This window comes from Simochromis diagramma, unplaced genomic scaffold (genome assembly GCF_900408965.1).
Source record: "Simochromis diagramma unplaced genomic scaffold, fSimDia1.1 OVJJ01000320.1, whole genome shotgun sequence".
Taxonomy (NCBI): Eukaryota; Metazoa; Chordata; class Actinopteri; order Cichliformes; family Cichlidae; genus Simochromis; species Simochromis diagramma.
The window spans coordinates 6,978,778-6,997,325 of record NW_024386773.1 but is presented as its reverse complement, the minus strand read 5'-3'; the positions used below and the strand labels follow the sequence as shown (position 1 = coordinate 6,997,325).

General features: G+C 38.4%; 1 protein-coding gene across 2 annotated transcripts in view; it reads right to left on the bottom strand.

The window, feature by feature from the left end:
* Positions 1–299: 299 nt before the first annotated feature.
* Positions 300–18,548, bottom strand: part of igsf21a (immunoglobin superfamily, member 21a) — a 177,742-nt gene continuing 159,493 nt past the window's right edge. The window contains exons 8-11 of one of the 2 annotated variants that reach the window (XM_040005530.1): positions 11,236–11,336; positions 9,212–9,404; positions 6,626–6,664; positions 300–1,609 (exon numbers count right to left, since the gene is read on the bottom strand). In XM_040005530.1, the coding sequence (XP_039861464.1) occupies positions 1,533–1,609; positions 6,626–6,664; positions 9,212–9,404; positions 11,236–11,336 (410 nt within the window). In that variant the 3' untranslated portion in view covers positions 300–1,532. The remainder of the gene's footprint in view (positions 1,610–6,625; positions 6,665–9,211; positions 9,405–11,235; positions 11,337–18,548) is intronic. The other variant, XM_040005539.1, reaches the window with a different exon arrangement.

Below are 18,548 nucleotides of genomic sequence, written 5' to 3'. Positions count from 1 at the left end.
AAGGCCAGAAACCGCAAAGAGTTAATGGCAATGTCAGAATCTCCTTCAAAAACCACGTTGAGGTCCATATCATTAGAAAAAAATCAAAAAGACGTCTTTTTCTCAACAGAGTCGATCAGCACACGTTCTTATACATTATGGTGGGATTTTATTTAAATAATTTCAACAGTTCTTTCAACCATCTTGATTAGCATGTGTCTTCGGTATGAGTAATAATGCTGCATATTGCCTGTACACAGCATTAAAAGGCAGGACAATAAAAATAATTTGTGAAACACTGTTTTAAGCAAAGTCAAGGCTTTTGAGTTTTGTCATCTCTCCATTTTAATAGAGGTGAAATGAAACAAATGCAACAACCCTGTTTACACAAGCTGCCTCAGGTGAACTCCTCCCTGGGATGGCGGCTAAAATGATCCTACTAGTACTGTAAATGTCTGGGTAAGAGTTACGTATTGTACACAATGTAGGTCACTTAAGATAGTATGTCACAAGTAAATAACTGGATTACAGGCCAGTGACAATGAGTTGCAGTGCTGTCATTTGCAACACACCAAAAGGAGAAAGAATCTTCAAACGTCACATGCACCACAACCCCAAAACAGCAGACATATGTTAGATACTTTTTACTCTGTCCTTGGAGACCTGCCATATAGATATAAAAAGCCGAAATGAGAAACAAAAAGGCTGTTAATGTTTCCATCCTTTTCAGCCAAGAATTATCTCTGAAAACAGAGTTGAATGAAGTACAAACAAGGGTGGAGGAGTGTAAACTCCAATTATTTCAGCAACCATCCCTCACCATAACCCATATAACCTCTTTTAATTATTTTTCAGTATTTACACTGATGTACACAAAATACACTCAAAATGAGATTTTTTTTCTAGTTTCTGCATTTAAATCCTCTTGTACATTCTGAGCCATCAGAAAGAAAACAAAAGAAAAGAAAAAAAGAAATTTGTATATTAATAAAAAAGCGTCTCCACTTCGAGCATCTGTATTTATTCTCCCATGGTTTATCAGCTTGCTCTCAGTCAGGTACATCCCAGGATATGTAGCAGGTGTGGTTGATGTGGTGTCGCAGTCTAAAATCAGTTCCATTTTTCCCATCTCAGTACCAATAATATTGTGAGTCAATAAAATAAAATCCAAATGCTTTTTTTCTTTTCCATTTCAAATCAACTGATTTTATTGGTCAACAGGCAGACGTGGGACAAGAAACGAAAAAAAGGTGTAACTGGGCGGGGCTATATAGGAGGTGGTTACTGTCATGTTCATCATGTTGTTCTTTTCATATCATTATCTTGGTTATTATTTTTGTTACAAAAACAGTGTAGAGCCATCGTGTGGTGGCACTGTTTCCTGATCGACTGACGTATGCAGGGTCTGTTGATGACTGGAGAAGGCTTGTGGGACTGTGGGAATCGTGTTTTGTGTGATTGTGTGTGTGTTACTGTGTGCATGTGTTGATGTTACATAAGAAGGGCAAGTATGTGTGTATATGTGTGAGCGAGAACGTCTTGGATGAGAGGTTTCACGTCAGTTCCACTGTCACTGTGAGGACAAGTGCCATCCACGTTAATCCGAGCATATCCATGCGGGGGGCTTCATCTACAAAACCAAAGAAAACGACAATCAGACCGTTTCATTCATCGTTTTGATGTATTGTAGTGCATTAATAATAAATTTAAAAACACAAAGCACTTGTTCATCCCACTGAGCAATTCTTCTGAATTATACTCGTGCTTGAAGTGGCTAAATATGTTATTTACAGTAAAATAGGAATTTCATCAAGAAGGGATTTTTAAGGGCATTGAACTGTTCTATGTTTTCACTCAACTGAAAACAATTAAATAAACAAGACCATATTGTGATGGGATCATAACAGCTGCCAGTGAGTTCTCCCACCAGGCCTATTGTGGAAAATATTTTTATGTTTATAAACCAGATAAAGACACCTATGAGACTTACAAATACATTAAGAATGCAAAAGACTGTGTTATCAGAGCTTAAAGCGGCTCAAGGCCAACTCCAGGTGCCCTTTACCCAGTACTCACGGGTGACATGACACCAATCTTCACAACCGATCCCAACTATACACCTGTAAAATTTTGGGACTGTATCTTGCACGGCTGTCCACATACCCATCTGAAAGTACTTCAAACCACTTATTTGACAGTTCCACCTATAGTAGGCATCCCCAGGACCACATTGTGCCATGACACACAGACAGTTAGACAGACTTACAAGGTGAAAACAATAGTGGCCATGCTGCTGTAGCTTATAAAATTGTTTATGGCGCACACATAAACTATTTTAACCTGATTGTTGCTTATAGACTGAGACTTTGCTTCATCAGAAAAACATTTCTTCTCTAAATGTCACAACTCAGGGGGCTTGAAATCACTTGAGGTACAGCTGCAATCAAAATTATTTAGCCCTGCTGAGCTGTTAAGGGTTTATCTATTAAACCTTCCAAAGATGTTTATAAATTTTTATAAATCACATTTGAGTCGAGAGATGTAATCAAAATAACATGTTTAAAATGTTTAACGTCTTATGTAGGTGGATGACATTTTTGAAATACATCCATTCATTAATTTCCGTAACTGTGTGTTTAATGCAGAGTGAAATATAGAAATGTAGATGAGAATGATTAAATTATTTTATAAAACTGTTGTTTTTAAATAACTTACTATTAAACTTACCACATGTCAGGATATAATTAAACTATTAGGAATTGAAACTCTATAACATCACCTGAATTTGCTTCAGCTGTGATAAAGATGTACCAAAATCTTGTCTCAGCACGTGCTCCAGCTGTGTAATCAACTTGGCAACCTGAAAGTTACTGTTTTAAAGGGTAACAGTTATTTCACCAAAGTGTATTAGTTAAAGACATGAAAGGCCCAGACAAGAAGACATCACCAACAAGACAAACACGCATGGATGTGGTTGCCTTTAGCTGTTGCAGAAAAGGGAAAAATCGACTGTGACTGACATTACGGATTTGGTGAAATACCAGGCGATTTAGCCCAGGCACATGCCTGGTGGTCATCTCAGTCCCCGGATATGAATCATCTTGAAAATCACTAGTTTGGGATTTAACAAAAGCACAGGAAGAATGGACTAGCAGTCAAAAAAGAGAGGTACCGGAAGCCTGTGAGAAACTACACAGAAACACTTATTGGAGATCTAAAGTCGAGGGATCCTATTAAAAGCTGCCTGCTATTGGATCTTTAAAGAGAAATTTCAATTTATATTTAGCACTATTAGCAAAGTCAACATTATGTTTCAAGATTCGTAGAAATATAGATTAATGTATTAGTCCTTCTTTAACTGTTGAAAACTTCATTTGACACATGTATTCATTATATTTTGACACATTACTCCAACTTCTTGCTGCTTAAGAGGGTTAAATGATTTCCTATTGCAGCTGAGTAATAGTAAATCCCTGTTTTCCCCTGCTTTTGAAGTGCAAAATTATATGATACAGCAATGACATAAAATCAAAAAATCCCTGTTTGATCTCGCTAACAGTTAAGCTGAATATAAACATTGTTCTTTATTTCTCATTCTTGAAAAATTAAATGCCTGGATATAGTGAACAATACTTCTATTTACAGTGTTTGCGCTTTTCATTTAACAGCATTGTACTACATTACAGAAGAGAAGTCATGAAAGAAACTTGCTTTGTGCAGCTAATGCTTTCTGAACCTCCCTTGTGGCTGCTGAGGGAAGAAAGTTGTGAACGACCGTGGGTGTGTCTTTGCTGATATAACCGGCAATTTGTCCCAGTAGTGCCAAGACTGTGGCTACAATCACTCTCACTATGAGAGGATGACCACACTGTGTGCGGTAAGATTGAGGTTCAAAATTTAATCTGGTTAGGCCTGTTAGATAACACAGCCAAGCAATTCTGAAGGATCCACCCGCTCCACCCACTGACAAATGTTAATTAGTAAGAGTTAAATCAAAAAGAGTTTCACAAATTAATCAGGATTCCATGATAAATCACTTCTGAAGGTTAATTTCAGTAGAACTCTAGAGTGCCATCTGACATTTTACATACATTAAATTCCACTCTATTTATGCAAGTCACATAACATCAGACAATAACAACTGGATCTTTTCAATAAATACCTCATCTCATTTGGTAATGAGCTCACCCAACCATAAGATCATCATCTGAGGTTCTATTCCAGTCTACAGTCATGGATGCAAGTCACCCAGCCATCTGTTTACCTTCAGTTTTTGGCTCAGACCTCAATGCATTTCTGCCAACCTGATTTTTTTTTAGACAACTGGGACTGATTTCTGTGGCAACATGTTTTTAAAAAAAAAGAAGGATGACTTTACCTCAGATATACTGGCTCTAAAATGTCAGCTGGAATCATAATGCTTTCTTTTCACACAAATACTTTGACTCCAGAGAAGGTTTAAGTTAAGTTAGCTGGCTTTACAAATCGGCTCGACATTTCTGACAGTGGCTTTGACGCATCTGTTTGTATGCCCACCAGTCTGAATCCTTTCTGATCTGACTTGTGTTCTAATAAAGGTTTTTGGAAAATGTATATTATGTGATTACTACACACGGCTCTTGCAATATTGCTATTTTTGACTCAGTGAATGCAAAGTCCGTCAGCTATGACTTGTATTGAATCTTGCCTTATGGTTAAACAGCTGTGTCTCAGCAAAGCGGATGCATTTTGCACCATAGGGCGACAATTCCAAACTTGTGATGCTTCTACCACCCTTGACTGACTGGTAGAGTTTTATGTGACAGGAAACATGTCACATTTTTATTCAAAATTCACTCATCTATTAAATTCCGTTCATTGCAACATCATGTAGCTTGACAATTTGTTTCAGAGACTAGTATCCTTGTCTATGACAGACTTGACTGACTGGCAGATGTGGCGCTTCCTACTTGCACCAGATGAGGAGTCCAGCATTCAGGCATTAAGCTGCGGCACGTGTGTAGTGACCTCTTGGGGCTATGTTGTACCAATTTGACTTGCATGCAAGGCATGTCTGCGCGTCCATGCTGACCTGATTCTGTCCTTGCTGTGACACACCTGCTCCTGTGCTTACCATAGCATTTGCATTCCTAGATTTGCATCCTTAAGATAGGAAGGGAACAGGAGAGGAAGATGGGGGGAGGGGGGGAACAAATGGCAAAATGAAGAGTAAAAAAAATGGATAGTGGGAGAAAGGTTTATAGGAAACAGGAAAAAAATAGTAAAGTGCTGCTGGACTACAAGGCTGTTCAAATTTTGCCTGACTTTAAGCTTAAAGACAGCTCTGCATGCCATCTGCTTGGGAAGCTGTTCCCACTGTTTATTGGGACAAACATAGGCAGTGCACACATGCACTGAGGATTATACTTCAGGCAAATATATCATTCAGATGTGTTTTCCAGTTAAGCAAAATCAAATCCTTGCAAAAAAAATAATATATATATATGTGTGTGTATATGTAAGGCATAATATAGGTTCTTTATTCCTTTTGCATCTAAAAGTAAGAGAAGTTACAATTTACAACAGCTAATAAATACACTCCTGTGTGAACTAATCCACAAATAGTGTCATGCTGTACTTCATCACTTTTCGGAGCATGGGGGGAAATTACACTAGAAAGAGTCTCCATATGTTTAACTGAGTTATCCCTATTTCTGTATCTAAACCCTGATTTCTGTCTCTATATGATTATGTTCTTATTTGAGTCTTGGTGAGTCATGATTCAGAAACCCACCAGTCAAGAATCCAGAGTCTGGCTTTTAACCAGCTCTGAATGTATTCTTACACTACAGCATAATCTGCACTCCACATGAGGCCGACGTGATGGAAAATCTGCATCAAAAACAGAGATTGTGAGCTAGGCTCAAGAGAAAAAAACAGGAAAAATAAATATGATGGAGGAGGGAAAATAGAAAAAGCAGAGAGAGGGAAATAAGGTGGTGACAAAAGGAAAAGAGCTACCAAAAATGGATGAAGCACTAAGAGAAACTGGCACTGGGAGATAGAAAGTGAGTACAAAAGCCAGGGAGATAGAACTGAAAGACAAACAGAAAAAAATTAGAGCTAAAAGAGAGAGGGAGGGGCAAGAAAACAGGAAAGATGGAAAGGTTGTTGTCACAGCCCTGCGGCTTCTCCTGACAATCCCTCATCTTTACATATGATAATCTCAGAAGCCGCAAATGAGGCACCAATGCATATATGAAACACCGATAATCTCACACTTAGCCATAAGTGACAGGCACGGTTAGTCAGTGGAAGGGTTTGTTGCTTGCTGGTACTGAACATCAGCAAAGATTAATCCTGAATGAATCACTCTCATGCAGTGTATCTGGGGCAAAGTATTCAGGGCAGAATCAAAAAACATCCACCTGTCAATACGCTGAATGTCGAAACCGCAGTCAGCTAAAGAATTTGGTACTTTGATCAGTGCTACGTTTCTGCACACATTTTCTCACTGAACCGACTGCAGTGTCACAGTTGGTTCTCATATTACATACAGCATGTCTGAAAATGTGATGATCAAACAATACAGCCAGAATTATGAGATGCATTATTATGAAAAACACATACACTGAATGCTTGTCAGCTCTGTGGTTGAAATACTTACTGTTTAGATTCTGTGTGTTTTTCATCATGCTTGGATTTTCTGTTGAAAGGACAAAAAAAGAAAGATCAGGGAAACAATCAACCATTAATGTAGACACAGTTTATGTATAGAACTGAATTATATGCAAACAAAGAAGGAAAACTTCAGCAGCAATATCTGACAAAAGCTGTAGCTTTTAGTGACACTGAACTATGGAGTTCCTGTAGCACATGCTAAATGGCAGGTCCCCAGTCGGAAAGGCTGGGGCTGCAAATGGACCTGGGAACACACAGCACTGCAAAACAACAACCTAGACAAATTTTTAGCAGCACTGAGATCCGTGAACTAAAGCTGTGGCAAGGCAGTCTTAGAAAGACGTTTGGAGAAACCTACTGCACCTTTAATAAGCAGCATTGGTGTCTACTCTGCACAATCCTCTCTGACCATGTAGTTTCAAAGACCTCATAGGGATGAAGTAATTGCAAAAAGGGGAGCAGTGGGTTTTCAGAGCATTGACAACAACCTTTAATTCCACTTTGTGAGCTATTTTTGGATGTTAGATGTTGTATATGAGCAGGTGGAAGCCACATATAAAGCACAGTGTGAAACTTTACTTGTTTCATTGCAACCATATTAAGATAGAAGCTCCTCTGAGATGCCCAGAGAAATTAGTGTCTGCACTCTCCATATGCACGCTTGTGTTTGCCTGCCCAGCACATTTGCATAGGCATACATATTTGCATGTCTCTGCATGTGTGTGAAGTACAGTTGTCTGCCTGTGTGTTTGTCCCTACCGGGTTTCTCATTTCTGCTGACTCACTTCAAAGTAATCTGACTGGATATTATCACTGAGGGTGGCTAGAAATGTACATCATCAAGACGTGAACGCTGCTTGTCATTGGCGGAGCGTCTCTATAGCAAGCTATCATTATACTCTATTATTCTTGATGATGTATACTGAACATTTAGTGAAGTGAGCAGAGCCCCCAAGTACTTCTATCTCTTCATCCCCCCTACCCCGGCAGGTGTCTCATCTCAAGGCCATGGGGGATGGTGCCAAGGTCACTTAATCACCATTTACTTCCCCTTAGAGTGAGTGAAGGCAATCTACAAGGAGAAGGCAGACAGATGGGCCATACTAGGCACATAGCCCATGACACCTGAGGATGCATCAGGGTGTTAAATAGACATTAGTGCACTTCCTAGCAAAACGCTTCTCAAGGTAACGCCCGCCTAAAGTGGCACTTTTCCCTTAAAGTGGCTTCTTATTAGACCTGCCCAGTAATTTGTACATTTGTGACACACTTAAACCCTGTTCAAAGGAGTGTTTCGGGTGCAGAGATAGAAAGAAATGAGGATAACATGTTCTTTGTTTCAGAGTTGCTCAAGTACAAAAATGGTGTCAAGCTGCATACTACACATTTCTAAACTTCCCAAAAAAAATCTCCCAGTTTTTCTTGCTTAACTTGACATCTGTATAGTACAAGTGTCAAAAATTCTCTTTACACAAGGACTGCGTAAGAGGAGTGGCTGTATCTATCTATAGTTATCGCACTTCCAAATACAGGTCTCTGTTACATGAATGCTTCACAGTAGCTCCACTCAAAGATGACCCAGCATCTTTTTGCATCTGGTATGCATGCAGGCTTGGCAGCGTTGCTGCTACAGAGAAATTATAGACAGTCATCAAGAAAGATGTGCTTAGTTTTTACAGGTAGCATTGAACATACATTTAAAAAGGTATTATTTTAGCTGACTTAAAGACAAATAATGTCTGCCTACTTCTGGCTGTAACTCTGCTGTAGCCTTTTTAGCCATGAGGTCATTCAAATAAACCAATTTAATTTCTGGATATCATTTACAATGTGACTTTTCAGGGAAAAGTGAGTCAGGGGGTATGTTTCAACACGGGACCGACAGATTAAATTGTCAATGCACTCGTGCAAAGTGACATTTAGCTGTAACAGAAGTCATTTCATTGGAACTCTCAGAAAGGCAGATCCCAGTTCTTCCATGAGTGTCCAGTGCAAACAGAGCCAGAGGAGCAGGGCACACAGACATAACAGAACCTGTAAGCATTCCAGCTCCCACATCAACACCAGCAAATGAAGTACTTTTCTAACACTGCCAACAACAAAGTCTTTTGATTTTAGCATGAGCCTTTGATACCATAGTTGTGTTTTGGTGTTTAAGTGAGAACAGCTGAGGACATGCCATTAATGGAATAGTCACTAAATCCCTTGCTAGAGAATAGTTATTCTCAAAAGTGCTGCCCTTAAAAGAATGCATTGTGGAAGCAATTACAATCTCTTATTAATCACACACTCAACAGCATTAATGATTTATACCTAAAAGCGGTCACATAAATCTCTTAAGTATTCTTCAAAGATATTATAGATACATTAAAACGAATTTTGTAGAATTACGCAATTTTCTTTGACATTTAAATGTGTAAAATGTGTGCCTGTGAAATTGTGACAAACATTATTTCATATTTATTGTCCCCTAAATAATTCATCAAAATTAAATATGATTTCAGTTTAACTGCTAGTGTAGCAGCTGCTTCAGAATGGGACCAGAGTATGTTGCAGAGTTCAGCGTACATACCGAAGACTATGAGGCGAGTGTGCGTATCTGTGGAACCCAGAGGATTCTGGGCTGTGCAACGATACATGGAGCCGTTAAGCTCAGCTGGCACTCTCTCCAAAATCAGCTCCCTCCCCTCTCGCTGAGTGCTCCCATCCAGCAGGCGGCCCCCCACCCTCGTCCAGGTGAAGAGTGGCTCAGGGAAAACCTCGTTCTATCAACACCCAAATGGAATGGAAAGAAAAATAGGAACGAAAAGAGAAAAAAATGCAGATGAATGGTGTTGAAAGGGCAGAACAAAGAAAGTCTGTGAGTGTCAGCCAAGAGATTAACAGCAAAGTATACATGAATAATACAAGCTCCAATTTCCCCCTAATGCAAAGGCAAGTTAACAACATGCATTAATAATCATGCTTCACTTTACAACAGTTTTACACAGATAGGCGTTTGTATCACTCTAACTATGCATCCTCAAAGGAAAAATTACATGACAAAAAAAGACACATTTAAAAGATTTCTAAAGAACATGCTCCAGTCTCCAGGGCTCCAGAGGACCAGAGCCCCGACTTAGGGATGTATTGAAATGTCAGCACCATAACCTCACATTTTGAGAAAAACATACCACATGAAGTTAGTGTAGAACTGAAGTCCTGTATGTGCTATCACTAACTGTGCTGAAAAAGTAACCGTCAGTGTGGCTGTTTCTGCTCAAGAGTAGTTTTTCCTACAGAGGTCCATGAACTCAAGAGCTAGCTTATTTGGCAAATTCACAAATGTAGAGTGAAGCAAAACAAACAACATTTTCAGCTACTGCAGTTTGCCCTTCTTCCACAGTTTTTCAAGCACAGTGTATACTCTACTATAGATGTGAGCAAGTCTACTGTGTTTTAAGACAGAACAATCTTAAACTTGAACTTGTTGCACTTGTTTTTAAGACAATGATGTAATGAATACTGCTGTATAATAATAAGAATATAATTAAAAACATATTCAAGACTGACAAACAAACAACACATCAATGAGAAGGAACAGAAAAAAAAATCCTCTGTAAAAGAAGCATCAATAACAAATTCCGCAGAGGAACATCTTATTTCATCACAAAGGCAGGCAGCAAAATTATTAGTCTTGGCACAGAATCGTATCTATTGTGAAACCCCAAAGCCTAGGGCCCGGGGAAGGATAAGGGAAATTTGCTTTCTGATCAATCTGTACGCACTGATGCCTACGCTGTCGAAGGGCCCAACTGGCTGCGTGCCACAGTCAAGCCTGTTTATAATAACCAAACTTAACCTTGTTAAAAAAAAAAGCTTTAAAAGAATCTTAAGGTCACTGGGCAGACATGCATGTATAAATCTTTGACGTCAATAACTCAGTGTACTAAACTGACAACAACAACAATGCAGAATTTTAACTTTGTTCCATAAAATTTCATAAATTTCATTTCATTAAATTAAATTTGAAATCTGAAGTATGATTCCTATAGACTACAAAGTAACAAAGGGCACCTGCGCTGTGCACCATTAGGCTGTTTTATATCAGGATTAGCCATATTCGCTTCACCTGACTGACTCTCAATGTGTCATTTCTGTCAAAGATATCAGGACCACCCAGGGACCATTCACACAAAAGACACCTGCTCCTATTTTGGAAAAGAAATCAGGAAGTCTGAAAGCAGCATCACAGCTGATAGCATAGTTTCCAACCTAACACAAGCATGTACTTTTGAATTTATTCATTTTAATTCTTTAGTTTTAGTTTTACATTTGAGGATTTATTGAAAACAAACATTCTGAAAAGCTGCAATGTTTGGCATTTTGGGTGTACTAACTTTATTAACTTTAAGCAAAATGTTGAAATGTAAATCCATTTTTTCCAAAATAAATACTGCACATGCTTGAATAAATAGGTTAAAGAAAATATGCCTGTGCCCAGCAAAGTGGTCACTAAAGAGGAAAACGAAACAGGCTTCACTGCACATGTGCACCAATCTCCTCCTATTGCAGACTTAATTAGTCTTTCATTTTCTTAAAACCCCATGCACTTACCCCTGGCGATCCTACCTGGAATCCTTGCACAGTGATGCGCACCGTGTCCCCTACCTTTGCCCTGCTGGGGGACATCAAAAGTTTAGGACCCTTTGGAGCAGCTGAAAAGAAAAAAAGACAGAGAGACAAAGGTCATTGTACTGAATATGGGGAGCAAATCCTGCTGGATACCTGTTTGGTCGCAGAGGGAGGGATACAAATACAATTTCCTGTCTATTAAGGTCACAGGCCGAGAGGCGAGGGACCTTCAGGTTCTTTCATCCAAAGAACTGTGCTGGATTTATTCCCCTTTGGAGAGAAAAGGAACTAAATTGGGTAGATACTCATTACTAGAGGAGAATGGGAGTGAAACGGGTGGAGTGTGGAGGCAGTGAGATAAGGGACACTCACAGAGCTAATTCCCTTGTCTTGGTGCGGACAGCAGCCCCCAGATGGCTTTCATTTAGACCATCTAAAACAATGGGGCGCAAGTAGGAGAGGGAGTAGCCAGATTCTAATATCATGGAATTGTGAGGGGCCAGCGATTGTCCTGCGCATGTAGTGTTGAGATAAAATGAATGATTTGCATAATGCTATTAAAAAAAAATGAAGGTAAGTCATTTCATTGCAGCTAAACTGCACAGCACGCTGCATTAGGACAATATAAGCAGGTTCTGCACGATTTGTGATGATTAACAGCTCCCCTAAAGATAACTGCTCCAGATGCTGCACAGTTCCATATGTTAAACAAATGGACTGAGCATCACATGCAATGAGACTCAGGCTAAGGGTATCCTATCAGTAACGCCTGTACAATGCAACCCAGGAGTTCTTCTGTTTAATTTGATTCCAACTCTTAATATAAATCACACAGGGTGTTTGCTTTCATTGATGAACTAAAGCATAAATAAATAAACAGACAAATGACCTATACTTTTCGGCAATTAATCTGGAAACAAACTGTCCACTGCTACTAATGAATCACAGACTTTTCTTAGGCAGTCAATGACTACCAGCCTGTATCAGACTAATGGATTCAGAAATTACACTGTGGATTGTGCGTGTGACACTGTCCACAGTATAACATCCTCTCCTAGGGAATGTTATATAAAGCAGAAACAAAAGCAATTTAATTCCATGAAAATTTGCAAAAGAAGCGACTGAAAAGCGATATTATTAATATCATCATAGTCATCATCATTATTTTTATTGTTGTTATTAGCAAAACTTGTTATTCTCTACAAGCTGATGTATCTGTTCAGACCCCAAGCAGCGTAAACGGGTGCAAATTCCAAAAAGAAATTTTGGCAACAGCAACCTTAAAAAAGAAAAATCAAACTCAGGCAAAATAATCACATCTTAGCCCTGGCATCCAAACCGGAGACATCATGTGAGCAATTTGACATGAGTGTTCCATCTCACGCTGAAGACGGATGGCATTTAACAGGCTAGTTTTGGCATGGTAGTGTGAAGCACTATATTTCCACCTCCTACACACTAACAGAAGGGTATTTTTAAATACTGGTGTCATGGCGTCACATAGAGCTCGCCAGGCATATGGCTGGGAAGATGATGGCCGATTTCTGGGATTTGCTCCAGCAGTGACAGTTGGCGTCCTACGTCACCATCTTTGATTATGGCAGCATGCAGCGTGATGGACATGATACAGCTTCATTGAGGTGAGGGCATCACAGGAGAAATGAGCCACGGTCCCATGAGACCTAATGTCACTTAAGGCCCAACTTCTTAAAGAAAGAACTGTTATGACTTTAAGAGAGGTCAGAGAATAAACATGCCCCCCAGAAAAGCAACTACACACCATGCATCAGGTGTGCTTTAATATCAAGAGAAGGAATCAACAGGTCTGCCCAGCTGTACACCAGACTTAAACCATTGAAGGGAACCTACCGTATTAGCCGGGTGACTGGTTCGGTTTAGAAAGAGAAGGTGAAGAGGCTTGCAGCTGAATTTAGAGGCCTGACTGACTGCCAGATTGTACCATCATGATGAATCAGGCCCCATGCTATGTGTTTCTTAGATTTACCTTACACACTAGGTGGCTAAAAACACTAAAATAAGACAGACCGATGACCATGGAATTATGTTGCAGTTGAACAAAGTCACAACATAGCGACATACTGCAACACATTACATGCACACACATAATCCTCATAAATATTCAGACATGCAAACGCACACACAGATCACAGATGTGTTCCTGAAACGGAGCACCTGATGATCAGGACCTGGCACAGCAAAGACTGGACTGTTTAAATTCCTGGAGTCCTTCTCACTGCTGTAGGGTGTGGTGACATTTCCATCTCTTGTCTAATTATATTCTAACAAATCCAAGCCAAAAACTTATTTTAATTTTTAGGATACACTGTTCATGAATGAACTGATGTTCATGAATAAAATGGTCATGATCTCATAAAGGTGAGTCACTTTTTTAGACTTGTGAAGACCAGCACCAGATTCATTTTCATTTGTATGGTGAGCACAGAGCCAATCATGAATATTCATGAAGTGTGATACAACATTGGTCGATTGTCAGACTGTCGTTCTGTCTCCTGTGGCGATATTAAATCTCTGAAAGATTTATTACTTATGAGCACTGAAAAGATCTCCCTTTCATTTCCTGACCAAACACACCTGAGAGAACCAAGAGGGTGTGTGTATGAGTGCAATTATCCAGTTACAACTGCATAATAAATGAACTGGGTATGTAAGCGATGAGAATCCTAAGGTGAGCTGTTTTACACAGTCACATTGAATTAGAGTTACTGATATACTCTAGAAACGTAGTGCCATTTAGTCTGGCAATAATATTCAACACAATTTGGTACGTGAATCACAACCATATTACCTTTTTTTCCTAAATACTCTTCCATTCCAAGATGGATCAAGCTCTGAGCAGGTCAGTGAATGCTTTGAATTTCAAGTACGCTCTAATTACAATCAACAAATGCACATTTTCTGTTCTCATTTTTTTCTACTGATGCTTCTTCCATCTCTTTAAAAGAACAAAGGTAGTGCTAAATTAATGACTTCAAACACAGCACAGAAAGGCTTGTCAAAATATTAACACTTTTGACATTTAGCAAGAGTTTCACAGGGCCCATTTCCCCCAGGTTGTGTCATCTGTATTATCAACATGCGAAAAAGGCAAAGAGCTGTTAGAATCCTTACAGCAATACTTTGTCTTGCGAAGACAGCTCATGCCATTATACCTTCAACTGATGCCGCCTGCCTCCCCCTAGCAAGTGATGTACTATATTTCTATTCACTTGGGAGATGAGGGTGACAGTTATTACATTTTAAAAGACGATTTTGTGGTATGAGAAATTCCCATTTGAAAAAGTGACAATGCCAGTCGCAACAATTGGTTTTTAAATAAGGGCCAAAGGGCTTTGTTAGACAGTAGATCCTCTTCAGGGATATGGCTGGTAATATTTCATATTTTTCTCAATATCAATGATTTCCATTAAAAGTTTAAAACCATCAACAAATTGATATAAGTACAGTGCCAACGACAGGTGAAACCTCTATTATTTCGTTAGAACTCTATAGCTATCCAAAAACAAACAATAAAAAAACAACAAAAACAAATGTCAAAGAACCTCAATAGTGTGCTAACAGATAAAATAGCTCTATAATAACTTAAAATGAGCAAATCACAACTACAATACATAAGCTGCAGTGAGGAATACTCCCCAACAAAAAATTCAGGAAAAATCAGTCCACAACTAATTAATAATCCACCACATACCATACACTACATACATGATTTTTGCCTAAAATGAACACTTGCCTTGTCAATCTGGACAGAAAACTGATCCAAAAGCTTCAACAGAAAGGAGTGTCCCATCTCCTCTAATTGATGCCCTGCAGATTCAACCTATTTACCCACATACACATATGGAATCTGGCATAAGGTTTTTTTGGCATACAAGTTGTGAGGAAATAAAACTAAACCTAAAATCCCCACTACATTTTTGTCAACCTTTTTTTCCTCAGGAATAATGTGTTGCCTAACCATTACAGGAGTCAGAGGAGTGTGAGTGAAAGTGACTCAAAGTATCAATTTGCTGTATATAGCTAGAAATTCATTATTATGGTTTTTATTATATATGACAAGTGTCTTTACAGATATCCCTTAATAGCACACTTGAATAGTTCAAAGAAGTACATTATTACTTTATCATAGGATGTTGTCAGGTTTAAATTCAAGAAGATAAAGCCTTTATTCCATAAAACATTATCTTATGTTACTTGTATGTGGGTCTTTAAACTCATGATACCAGCTATAAAAGTTGCTGTAAATTCTCCCTTTAACAAATAAACAACACATGCCATTTACATGTGTCAGACCTGCCATTTAGTTCATAAATACAATGTAGATATTATAAATGAATACATTTTGAACAATTTTAATTTAAAAATTGTTCTATAGGTACCATATATGTCCTCAGTCAATGCTGCCTGATCCCTCCATACTAGACCTTTCAGTTGTATTGACTAACAAAATATCCGATTTTTTTTAGAACTGCATACAGTCCCATTGCACTCAGTCCCAGATATTTAAGAAAACTTTAGTTTTAATCAGTCAATCGGTGTCATTTATTCAGATCTCTTTGCTCTGTATCCATACCAGTTTGCAGCCAACAATCTATGCTTGTTCACAGTGAGACTTCCAACACCTTAACGAAGAGGAAAAAGCAACAAACATTTAATAGTATAACTTTAGCAATTTTCTGTTTCCTTCAGACTTGTCCTTGAACAGGTGAGTTACAATTCTGAGTTATCGATTTTACGAAACCATTTTGTTCAAAACTATATTTTATTCTGGCCTGTAAAAGTTTTATTCTCACGAAACATTTGAAACACCCGGGGCTTAGCCCTAAAGAGTAGTATGCATGTGGGATTTTTTTTTTTTTTGGGGGGGGGGGTTAGAAATGACTGAAAGATTAATAGGCTCTGTTTTGAGTTTTGTTCAAAAAAGAATGACTTCATATAGCGAAAAATATATATCACATATGCAGGACACCTTAAACTAGTTTTTTAATTAAGCAGCAAGGCAGAACAAAGTCGGGGCTGTATCAAGACACGAGGACTAAACCCCAATTCAACCAGACCCAGAACTGATCCGGAATTAAAACAGGACTACAACAGTTCAAAATCAGGATTACTTAGGATTTAACCAAGACAGAACCAGAATCAGAACTAGATGATAGTAGCACTAAAAATCATCATAGACCTGCACTACACTTGTTTTTTTAATTCTACCAAAGTCCACTATTTAGATTGAGAAAAGTTTATATAATTATTTAGCCTTGTTGTGCAAACAAGCCTGCATAACTTAATAAACGTAGAATTTGAAAAACCTATGATACGGTGATACTTTTGGTAAACAACCATTTGACTAACATGTGTGTCTCACCTGCTCTTGTTCCCTCTCAGTTCTGTCCTCATTCTCCTCTCTCTCCCTCTCTGTTCCTCTCTCTCCCTCTTTGTGCTGACAATCATCAAATATACAGTTGAAACACAAACACTTTTTTAATTGTAACATCAAATCAGACTAAATGTTTATTTTTTTTAGATTGATAAATATAAAAAAACATATTTGTTAACTTTAAGAGGAAAGAGAGAAATTGTCTGTATTTCTTAATTGCAAATGGCACCAAATTGTATTCAAACTTGAGCCACACTTATGGAGCTCCATGGTTCTTTTTCTGGTGTTTTGGTTGATATCTCTTGATTTTCCCCATTTCAAAGAAACAGGCTCTGTGTTTTGCCTTATATGCATCCACAGGTGTGCCACCAATTTACTCACATGGACTCTACTAACCTATCAGAAGCTTCTTCAGCTCAGAATGGAATCGTCTGGAGTTTTCTTATTAATTAACAATAAACTTAGTGTATATGTACTCCTAAATTTGATCAAAGTGATAAAAAATAGACAGCTGTCTCTATTTATTCTGACATTTAACTAATTCAAAAGATATTTCAATATTTATCTAAAACAAAAGTTTACTCTAAATTGATGTTGTACAGTAAAAATGTTTTGTGTTTTCTCCCTAAAGTGTATGTAAATATCTGGTTACAAATGTGAATGTCCTGCTGTGTACTGAAATCCCTCTTGTTTTGCATAGAAATATACTGAACAACATACAAAACATAACATATAAAATAACATTTACCTGAGTTTTTTCTTTGAAAGAACCCTCTAATGTCCATTCTTATATTTCAGTACATAACTGAAACCGATTTAGTCGGGGAGGGTAAGAACTGAAAATATGAAATGAACACACATAAGCTAAGACTCTCTAAAAAAATAGCATTTGTTCGGCTTTTCATTTCGCCATTTGTTGATTCACTTGAACAGCAAGTAATGTAATATTGGTCAAGTGATCAGTTTGATATCAATCTTTCGTGATGCACCGTCATATTTACATTATTTGTACGGTATGAATGATTTGCTTTGGTACCTTGTCAAACTTAAGCTCTCCTTAGTATGGCTGGCTCCGTTTCTCCAACAGAGCACTCACAGGCAGCAGCTGCCCCGCCCTCTCGCTCAGTCGCTTAGTGCCTGAGCTCGGATCATACCAATATCAGGGGGGATTCACGCACAGTCGTAAATTCCCACAGTGTGCACTATGTGCTTCGAATATTGCTTGCACTTTTTGTTTTATACAGTTGTCAGCCAGGCATCTAACTATGAAAAAATTACACTCCAAAAGACCCCGGGCTTCTGACAAAACAACCCGGGCTTAAGCCCAGTAAGCCACCCCCACGCTCCGCCCCTGCCTCACACTCTTGTCTCTGGGTGAATCACTGCTTTTGGAAGGTTTGGTCTAGCACTTAAACGAAAAAAGATAAACCCATTAAGCAATAAATTAATAAATTAGTTTTGATTTATTTATTTATTTACGTAATATTGAGGCAGGGTATTTGTAAAGCTAAAAAAAATATTGACACGAAAACATCATCTCCTTCATGCATTGTATTTTCCACTTTTAAGTTAGTAATTAATTTGTAAATGCATTCTCTAAGTACTTAACGTAATAACATTTCCTATAGATGAACAATGTAACCATTGCTGCTCACCAGCACTGAAAATGGGGACTTTTAATTAAATGAAAGGCGAGGATGTGACACTGCAATGGTAAGCCAGCCACAGCCTCCTCATTCAGAGCCTCTTTTGCTTTCAAACACTGCTAACTTTTCATGGAAGATATTGTCTCTGTTTATCATGTTACGACTGCTGGCTTCTATCCAGGAGTGTGATGCCAACGTACTGCCTTTGAAGTGTTAATTGGACATGCTGGAAGCCA